General features: G+C 39.1%; 1 protein-coding gene across 1 annotated transcript in view; it reads right to left on the reverse strand.

Moving 5' to 3' along the window:
• The window catches only part of LOC139758452 (uncharacterized), a 428,416-nt gene extending 427,036 nt beyond the window's left edge, over positions 1–1,380 (reverse strand). Inside the window, exon 1 of the mRNA XM_071679896.1 lies at positions 557–1,380. Coding sequence (XP_071535997.1) covers positions 557–601 — 45 coding nt within the window. The 5' untranslated portion in view covers positions 602–1,380. The remainder of the gene's footprint in view (positions 1–556) is intronic.
• Positions 1,381–11,743: the final 10,363 nt, after the last annotated feature.

Below are 11,743 nucleotides of genomic sequence, written 5' to 3' on the forward strand. Positions count from 1 at the left end.
TTAACATTTTTTGTGTGTGTTTGTGTACTTGTCTGCATGTTTCAGTGTTTGTGTTCAGTACATTTCTCTCGTTTTCCTTTTGTTTCTATCCTTTATAGGAGTGTGGCATATTTTCACAATGCATCGCTTCATCCCAACTCATGTCTGTGATCCTGAAGTACGGTTGATAACTGGATATAAACGAACTCTTAAGCAAACTTCAATTGCTATTTTAGAACGATATTCTGTGATACAAAAATTGTTTTCCTTACCTGTCCAGCCACTTCCGAAATCAGAGAATCATTTTGACATTTGAGGTCACCTTGAATGTATCAACATGTCTAGCAATACACATATTCCTTACAGTAAATACGTTCATCAACACTTAGTCGTAAATGTAAATTTACGAGTCACTGTAAATCCCAAAGCATTTTCATGCCTGTAGAATTACATATACAAATAATTGTCACCTACATGATCTTGGAGAACGAGTATGTTTGTAAACGTCTATGAGGAGTAGAAAAGTCTGTGTATGTAAATTGGTAATTTACAGAAAACGTGTAAATCATAAACTCACCACAAGTGTCAGCAGGAGGAGGAGGAGAGGCGTTAAAGTCTTCATCTTCCCTCACTCTGTTTACATAGGAAACTCAGACGTGTTGTTGTTCTTGTTGTTCTTGTTGTCGTCGTCCACGAGCGAGAGGCTTTCCAGGTAAAGCTGGAAGCTTTATCTACCTTTTCCAAAGTTTTTTTTATTTTCGAATTAGGTAATGCCAGATAGACCCATTTTCAATGTCACATTTTACGGTATATTTCGTCCTTTTTTTTTTATATATATCTTATATGATCTGTTTTAGCCGGCGATATATCTAGATATACATATGTACGTTAATATGTATCTATATAGTTTCACTGGACTACTTTATTCATTCAAGGAAGATCTCTCGTTTGTTGAATTCTAGCCTGTGAACCACTTACATACCATCGTGAGTGGATTTCACAGGAAATGAGGGTTTAGTAATAGACTATCTATTAGTTACATTAGCTGTAGATGTAATAAAGTTTTCTGTTCCGCCTTCCTGTGCAACAGTCGGGTCACTGCACAGGACTGCCAGCCCTCAGTGACTACGAGCCTGAGACCAGAGAGTCGCGCTGTCTTATTTCGACACAACTTCCGACATGTCTTCATTCAGAATCTTCAGTCATTACCTCGTTCCGACCCACAGATTCGAGTGCTGGGAGATGCAACAAGCCAGCCAGACAGACAGCGAACACAGACGAACGGATGTGGTGGTCGCGTACGTAGCCGGGACTAGGACCCGGGTGAGGCGGGCAGCACAACGGGCGAGCACGAGCGGAGGGCGTCGGAGCCAACCAGACCCTCAACCTCTCTCGACGATAGTCACGGAGGTACTGGCTAGCTTCTCTCTCACTCACTCTCTCTCTCTCTCTCTCTCTCTCTCTCTCTCTCTCTCTCTCTCTCTCTCTCTCTCTCTCTCTCTCTCTCTCTCTCTCCACCACCACCACCACCACCACCAGACTCATGGCTCGCCCTACCCACCCCTCCTCCTCCTGCTCCTCCTCCTCCTCCTCCTCCTCCTCCTCCTCCTGCTCCTCCTCCTCCTCCTCCTCCTCCTCCTTCTCCTCCTCCTCCTGCTCCAGCTGCCGCTCCTGCTGCCGTGAGAGAGACACACACACACAGCGAAAATCTCAGAGCAGAGTCTCTCAGCTGAGCAGGAAAGGAACCTCGTATTACACTGCAGTTATTGGTAGGTATAACCACGTGTACAGGTGTTTCCCTGAGAGTCTCAGCTCGAGAACCACAACCTTCACCTCAGCTGCCCATGCGATCACAATTCTATAGTAACAGCTTTGTCTCAGCTGCCCTGGGAGTCACAACTTTAAAGCAACAACCTTATCTCAGGTGCTCTGGGAATCACAACTCCAAAACCACAATATTGCCTTAGCTGGCCTTTAAGTTTTAACTCTATGACCACAACCTTTTCTCATCTTCTCATGGAGTAACAACTCTATAACCAAAACTTTGTTTCAGCTGCCCTAGGAGTTACAGACTTGCAATCACAACATTTTCCCTCCAGGAGTCATAACACTAAAATCACAACATTGTCTCAGAACCCATTTTAAGTTACAACCCTATAAACCACGCTCGTCTCAGCTGCACTTTAAGCTACAACTTTATAACCACAACTTGTCTCAGCTGCCTCTAGGATACAACTTTGTTTCGCAAGAGGTCACAATTCTATAACCAGAACCCTGAGAGTCCATCCTTCTAGCCACGACTTTGTCTCAGCGACGCTGGGAGTCCCAAATCTATCACCACAAACTTCTCTCAGCCACACGTCTGATCAGCACCTAGTCCTCGTCCAGCTGGTGCTCATGTCATTGTCATAATCACTCCCTGGCCTCAGAGGTCTACCTCAGCCCCAGACCTGGTCGAAGTCAGTCGCCCTACTCCGACCCTCAAGGCCACATGTACACTCTCGCCTCCGTACATACCTCGACCCTGGTACAACTGGTGTCACACAAGTTACAGGCACAAAAGGCGAGTTCCAAGTGACATGCTCACTTTTGTAGGAAAAGATACATAAGAGGAGAGGAATACTTCTACACATGTGTGCAGATGTTTACGTTTCTTAGACTGGACGAAAGGGTCGTCTCTTTTTTACAACCAATAGAGGATTATACAACGGTGTATAATGTTCGCTCGGTGTGGAGTATCATGCACTCAAACAAAAATAGTTGTTCACGTAACTGGTTTCAGGTCCCGACAAGCGATGAAGGCCCATTACGAAGGCAAAGATGTGGGGGGGGAGGGTTTGGCGAGACACAGGAACAATCTGTGTGGCAAGAAGGACAGCAACAAGCAGCTCGCTGCTGTAAAGAGTGGCTTCAACATGCCGCCCGGACATTAAACTAGAAATTAAGCCACACTAAGCTGCAGTACGTACGCCCGCGAGGCTCCCAGTTGACTGTCTACTTACCGCCCCCATGTTGCTCTTGCCTTTCACAACGGATCCGTTTGGGTGTTTTACTGTGGCGCCCACCACACCCACGGCATACCCTGTGTTTCTGTGTGTACTTAGTGACCTTACTCCCTCGGTCTCACGCGGTCTAGCCACGCCAAGTACACCCACAAAACACCCTAAACACTACAGCCCTGTGTGTCTGCAGCCGACCATGGCTATGTTATCCCGGAGCAGCACCTGGAATGTCCTCCACATTGGTACTGATGCTGAGCTTATGAAAGTACCCCGGGATGCTACAGTCGACACACGGGTCCGATCTCCTGGCTCTTAGTACCCTCACGAAACTCATACCTGAACTTTCGAGGTGAGTGACAAGCGCAACCAGCACCGTTACAAGTCACTTGTACACAGTAAGCTTGGTGAGGCGGGAGGGGAACAGCACTGTACTTACCTAAGAGGGACCTGGTATAAAAGCTTACGACTGAAATATATATATATATATAGCCCAGGTAATACACGTCAGGTGCAGAGATATTATGATCAGAAAGAGTCTGACGAAACTCTTGTCCTGCTCACCTTGCATGGTAGTCCAGCATAACGGTGATCACGCAGCCGTGGCTGGACACTCCAAGACGAGTGGTCATCATATAAGAACTTGGCACAACCTCTCCCCGTAGGAGGCAGGTGAGGCGTAGGTTGCCACAACGAATGAACTGATTTGACGCCACCTGTGGCCTGTACGGAGGGCGGAGAGGTTTCCGTACGCTTTAGGTCATGTGATGTGACGGGAGGATCTCACGGACCAATGGTGGGTCTGAAATGGGAAAACTTTTGTCGTCTCGTGGTCCAGTGGTTTGTGCATCGGTCTTCTACGCGGTAAGACTGGGTTCGAAGGGTTCGAATCCTCGACTCCCAAAGGTAAATCATTATATATATATATATATATATATATATATATATATATATATATATATATATATATATATTCAAGCCATATGCCCTCAGTATATTGGCAGGTAGAAGATTTAAAAAGGAAAATGAATCACTCGAGTCTACAAATAATTCATCCGTTCCACACTAAAGTACACACCTCGCCTGCGTAATCGTCCAGCCTTTCAAAAAAGCAATCATAACAAAGCTACAAATCACACAAAATAGAGCACACAGAACAATCACAGGCCGCCCAGCAACGAGGCACATTGAACACCTGGACATAGAAACAGAGACTTTCCTATACAATTCCACCTCAACGTGCTCAACTCTCGGTTCAGTGAGACAGCCACAAGCATCTATTTGGACCCTCTTGTGGTAACAAAAGTTCACTAATTTATTGATAGGATCCGGACGTCTAGCTGAAGAAGGTGTTCCCCCGTTGCTTATCTAGACAGGACTGGTGACCCAGCAATGTTGTCAGTGTTGCTCCGAAAACATCGAGGAGGCTGACGACATATCCCCAAAACCTCCTCCAAACTATCCTCTAGAAGGACCTCCTCCAAACTGTCCTTCAGAAGGACTAATCTTTTTTTGAGGAAGAATCCTCGTGTTGCTTCGTCTATTCTTTCATTAAGAAAGTGATAATACAGGAGGGAAGAATTCCAAAGCATCATTCCCCCAACCCCCACAACAAATATCATCCACAACTCTTACAGAACAACTTTACGAACAACAAAAGCTTCGTAAGACAGTGTTGCCTGCCTGTTGCAACACTGAGAAAATACTTCCAGCAACAGCAACACATTGTGTTACCTGTCCCAGCTCTCACACAATGATATTTGACCAGAACATCGCCTTACATGCGTGTTGTTCACACCCTCACCTTACAGAACATTTTTACTACAGTCACAACATAACACTACCAAACCGTAACACTTACAAGAGAGCGTCACCAACAGTGTTACTTTAATGCAACACAAAGAAATTGTTCTTACGCTTTAAGAGAGAACCACCAGAAGCAACACTCACGAAACACAATTGTTGTGTTCAACCCGCGCCATCACTTAAACCAGGTGTTAACTAGAACTAACAATTTTAACACCAAAACATAAACAATTTTATGATGAAACTAGCACTGATAATCTTAACATCAGATACAAACAATTTTACCGTAAGACCTAGCGATTCTAACACCAAATATAACAAATTTAAGATAAGACAAGAACTGACAATTTTAACACCAGATATAAACAATTTTAACACCAGATATAAACAATTTTAACACCAGATGTAAACAATTTTAACACCAGATATAAACAATTTTAACACCAGATATAAACAATTTTAACACCAGATATAAACAATTTTAACACCAGATATAAACAATTTTAACACCAGATATAAACAATTTTAACACCAGATATAAACAATTTTAACACCAGATATAAACAATTTTAACACCAGATATAAACAATTTTAACACCAGATATAAACAATTTTAACACCAGATATAAACAATTTTAACACCAGATATAAACAATTTTAACACCAGATATAAACAATTTTAACACCAGATATAAACAATTTTAACACCAGATATAAACAATTTTAACACCAGATATAAACAATTTTAACACCAGATATAAACAATTTTAACACCAGATATAAACAATTTTAACACCAGATATAAACAATTTTAACACCAGATATAAACAATTTTAACACCAGATATAAACAATTTTAACACCAGATATAAACAATTTTAACACCAGATATAAACAATTTTAACACCAGATATAAACAATTTTAACACCAGATATAAACAATTTTAACACCAGATATAAACAATTTTAACACCAGATATAAACAATTTTAACACCAGATATAAACAATTTTAACACCAGATATAAACAATTTTAACACCAGATATAAACAATTTTAACACCAGATATAAACAATTTTAACACCAGATATAAACAATTTTAACACCAGATATAAACAATTTTAACACCAGATATAAACAATTTTAACACCAGATATAAACAATTTTAACACCAGATATAAACAATTTTAACACCAGATATAAACAATTTTAACACCAGATATAAACAATTTTAACACCAGATATAAACAATTTTAACACCAGATATAAACAATTTTAACACCAGATATAAACAATTTTAACACCAGATATAAACAATTTTAACACCAGATATAAACAATTTTAACACCAGATATAAACAATTTTAACACCAGATATAAACAATTTTAACACCAGATATAAACAATTTTAACACCAGATATAAACAATTTTAACACCAGATATAAACAATTTTAACACCAGATATAAACAATTTTAACACCAGATATAAACAATTTTAACACCAGATATAAACAATTTTAACACCAGATATAAACAATTTTAACACCAGATATAAACAATTTTAACACCAGATATAAACAATTTTAACACCAGATATAAACAATTTTAACACCAGATATAAACAATTTTAACACCAGATATAAACAATTTTAACACCAGATATAAACAATTTTAACACCAGATATAAACAATTTTAACACCAGATATAAACAATTTTAACACCAGATATAAACAATTTTAACACCAGATATAAACAATTTTAACACCAGATATAAACAATTTTAACACCAGATATAAACAATTTTAACACCAGATATAAACAATTTTAACACCAGATATAAACAATTTTAACACCAGATATAAACAATTTTAACACCAGATATAAACAATTTTAACACCAGATATAAACAATTTTAACACCAGATATAAACAATTTTAACACCAGATATAAACAATTTTAACACCAGATATAAACAATTTTAACACCAGATATAAACAATTTTAACACCAGATATAAACAATTTTAACACCAGATATAAACAATTTTAACACCAGATATAAACAATTTTAACACCAGATATAAACAATTTTAACACCAGATATAAACAATTTTAACACCAGATATAAACAATTTTAACACCAGATATAAACAATTTTAACACCAGATATAAACAATTTTAACACCAGATATAAACAATTTTAACACCAGATATAAACAATTTTAACACCAGATATAAACAATTTTAACACCAGATATAAACAATTTTAACACCAGATATAAACAATTTTAACACCAGATATAAACAATTTTAACACCAGATATAAACAATTTTAACACCAGATATAAACAATTTTAACACCAGATATAAACAATTTTAACACCAGATATAAACAATTTTAACACCAGATATAAACAATTTTAACACCAGATATAAACAATTTTAACACCAGATATAAACAATTTTAACACCAGATATAAACAATTTTAACACCAGATATAAACAATTTTAACACCAGATATAAACAATTTTAACACCAGATATAAACAATTTTAACACCAGATATAAACAATTTTAACACCAGATATAAACAATTTTAACACCAGATATAAACAATTTTAACACCAGATATAAACAATTTTAACACCAGATATAAACAATTTTAACACCAGATATAAACAATTTTAACACCAGATATAAACAATTTTAACACCAGATATAAACAATTTTAACACCAGATATAAACAATTTTAACACCAGATATAAACAATTTTAACACCAGATATAAACAATTTTAACACCAGATATAAACAATTTTAACACCAGATATAAACAATTTTAACACCAGATATAAACAATTTTAACACCAGATATAAACAATTTTAACACCAGATATAAACAATTTTAACACCAGATATAAACAATTTTAACACCAGATATAAACAATTTTAACACCAGATATAAACAATTTTAACACCAGATATAAACAATTTTAACACCAGATATAAACAATTTTAACACCAGATATAAACAATTTTAACACCAGATATAAACAATTTTAACACCAGATATAAACAATTTTAACACCAGATATAAACAATTTTAACACCAGATATAAACAATTTTAACACCAGATATAAACAATTTTAACACCAGATATAAACAATTTTAACACCAGATATAAACAATTTTAACACCAGATATAAACAATTTTAACACCAGATATAAACAATTTTAACACCAGATATAAACAATTTTAACACCAGATATAAACAATTTTAACACCAGATATAAACAATTTTAACACCAGATATAAACAATTTTAACACCAGATATAAACAATTTTAACACCAGATATAAACAATTTTAACACCAGATATAAACAATTTTAACACCAGATATAAACAATTTTAACACCAGATATAAACAATTTTAACACCAGATATAAACAATTTTAACACCAGATATAAACAATTTTAACACCAGATATAAACAATTTTAACACCAGATATAAACAATTTTAACACCAGATATAAACAATTTTAACACCAGATATAAACAATTTTAACACCAGATATAAACAATTTTAACACCAGATATAAACAATTTTAACACCAGATATAAACAATTTTAACACCAGATATAAACAATTTTAACACCAGATATAAACAATTTTAACACCAGATATAAACAATTTTAACACCAGATATAAACAATTTTAACACCAAAAAGGTTTTCATGGGGCCCCAAGTGCTGTCAGTGGACATATGAAGCAACCGGGGAAAACCACGGAAGAGTTTGTGGAACCTGGTTGTGAACGGGAGGCTCTGATATCCGTACATCACACTTGGCTCGTACAGGATGGATGTGAGCGAATGAATGCCTTTTCTTCGTCTTTTCTTGGCACTACCAAGATAACGCAGGAAACGGCGAACAAGTAACCCCTCCCACCACCACCACCAGTAGCTAGACGACACAATAGTCAGCAAGCTGCTGCGTCCACACGTGGTTACTGTGCGACCATCGGTAATTCAAGGTTGGGCCGTTTTGATAACTGCTTCTTTCCCTTTACCTTGACGCTCTGGAACTCGCTACCCCTTCTCATGTCTTTTCTAATAACTATAATCTGCCGCATTTTAAATGACAGGTTTTTCACTTCTCCCAAATTTCGTTATTTCTTTCCCTTGTTTCTTCTGTTTCCCTGTCATTAACCTCTTTATATTTCATTTAAAACCTGGCCTTGATGTGGACTTCATTGTTGATCACTCGACCCCATAAACTTCTTATATCTAATGTCTCAACCTTCTTCATTCACTCGTTCTATCGCTAGTCTCACATCGACCACTCCCCCCATTTCAAACGTAAACAACAGTTTTCAGTGGGATGGTTCTTCATCTCCCTCGAAATCCTCTTCGGTATGACAAATCCTTTCAGATGTCTGTTGTCCTGCTCTTCTGCTTAGATAATCTATATCACTGAAGAAATGCAAGTCTGAGTAAAAAGAAAGGAGTTGATTAATTCGTGTCTCAGCTGCTGAAGAGGGTTTGATTCGCCTCTGTATGGAGTCCTGCTCGTACCTCCAGTGGGTTCCCCTGTCTTCCTCCATCTCGACAGAGATCAGTCAAAAGCACCTCCCCCTTGTCAGCTCCTGCTTTTTCACTTTTCAACAAAGACCACTTTCCCTTTGCCGCTATGCTCCTCCGTGTTTGTTTGTTTGTTTTTTTCTCCCTTTGCAACTCTAACTTGGGCTACTGCTCTCGTGAATTGGCTGCTTGCGTGCCTCCTGCTCTTGGCCAGGTCACGCATCACCCTACAGGACATCACGACACACCCACACGGTGTGGGCGTTGGTAATTGTGCAGGGGTGGTCGATTCGACGTCTGCCTCTTTCCTTCCACGGCTACACTTTGGAACTCTTAACTCTATACTGTTTTTCTTCCTCCAGCACCTACAGTCTACCATCACTTCAAGAATAGTCGGTGTTCTATTGTTCTTATCCAAGAACTTTAAACTTTGTTCTGAATAACTCAATGTCAGCTGTCAGGAAATCTTAGCTTTTAGAAAGTAAGGGGAACAACTCCCCCAGCCATTATGGGGATGGGCGAGGAGGAATAGGGTGCTTCAAGATATACTAGACGTGCCTCCTGATGAACAGAATGGATGGCATGGATGAAGATGATTGCTCTCATAGCATAGCATAGCATATGAAGTGGTAATCACATGTAGTGATGTACATATTTCGCGGTGAAGATATGTAGCTGTCATAACATAAAGTGGTGAGCCCATAAGGCTACTGACACACACACACACACACACACACACACACACACACACAGGCACAAGACAGGGGAGCCCACGAATGTAGAACACTCTCCCCTTATAGAAAACATAGGAAATTACGCACACAAATAAAAAAAGGCCAACCCACAGCCAATCCCAGCTGTTCATCTTCGCCTTGGTACTGGTCGATAAACTGGGTACCAAGCTTAGGCTGGAGTGTGTGTTTATACACATGTACGTCAGATTAAAGCCATGGTACATATATACAAGGTGAAGAGACGGGGCAACACGAGTGTAAAACACTCTCCCCGTAGCACAAAAATAGTGGTCACACACACACACACACACACACACACACACACACACACACACACGCGAGCGCGCGAGTGACGGTACACCGACCTTTTCAGCATTATGTAAACAAGTTTTGTAGGCAACACTGGCTCGTTTACCCGTTTATCTAACAAATGAAGAAATAAGGCGAGCCAGGAGTGTGTGTGTATGTGTGTGCGTGTGTGTGTGTGTGTGTGTGTGTGTGTGTGTGTGTGTGTGTGTGTGTGTGTGTGTGTGTGTGTTGGCAGAGCATCTGTGAGGTCGTTCCCGCTGTACTATCATCTCGCGAAAAAGCGCAAAGGACGAACTGCAATGGCCAGAGTCAGTCTGTCTCCATGTTTTTGTCCTCCTCCTCCTCCTCCTCCTCCTCCTCCTTTGAGAAATGGTGAGAGGGGAAATTAAGCATGATTATTGTGGGTAGGGATGAGGGTCGATATCTTGCTGCTGGTGCTGGTGGTGGACGAGGGTATCTCCCCTAGCGAGAAGGTACATAATGCTGTTTGTTTAGTAAACATATTACATCGCGTGGCTTCAATGTTGTCAAACGGAGGCGTTGGGTAGTGTGATGGAGAGGCAAGGGTTGGGCCCTTGTGCTCTAGACTGACAGAAAAAAATCATTGCATTAAAAATGAATTTATGACTGGTTTATTCAGTGGCGGTGAAAAAAATTAAATGCGAAAATTATTTTCAGTGTGACATTCGTGGCGAGGGAAAACATCCCTAGATCCTGGCCAGCTCAGAGGAAAGGAAAATGAATTATGAGAAGAAAGAAGAAAGAAATGAACTGAAGCTCCTCATGGGTGCGTAGACCCGACTCACAGGAAGAGTGTAAAGGCGAGAGAAGGAAGAGCAATCCACATAGTCGATGTTCGAGGAAGTTGGGGGTATGATAATGGCCAGTCCTCGTGTGGTAAGTCTCAACACAGAAACTATGGGAAGCAGCAGCCGGACGAGTGCCATGGGGCCAAGCCACAGTTGTATGGACACATACATGAACTCACTCACATGAGCAGCCGTATTAATGACCGCTGGAGAGCAGGGAGATAGCAGCAGTAGCAGCATTACAGCAGGTAGCGGAGGATAGCTAGAGAGATGTGTTACCTGGAGAATCAATGAGGCGGGGGAGTTTCTCTCTCACGCTGACCAAGAGAGAAGTGGAAAAGAGAGACCCCCAGATGTGCGAGAGGTACTCAGTACCGGAGTGAATAAAATCCCTGTAGAGATGCAGTACCTGCCCGTAGGAAATACAGTTGCGGTACCTATTCATCAACCCCGGCTTTAGAAAAGCAAATTTTGTGATGTTGAACATGCTACATGTCCAGGAGAGAGTGGAGGATTATGTTCATGCC

Source organism: Panulirus ornatus, chromosome 30, assembly GCF_036320965.1.
Source record: "Panulirus ornatus isolate Po-2019 chromosome 30, ASM3632096v1, whole genome shotgun sequence".
Classification (NCBI taxonomy): domain Eukaryota; kingdom Metazoa; phylum Arthropoda; class Malacostraca; order Decapoda; family Palinuridae; genus Panulirus; species Panulirus ornatus.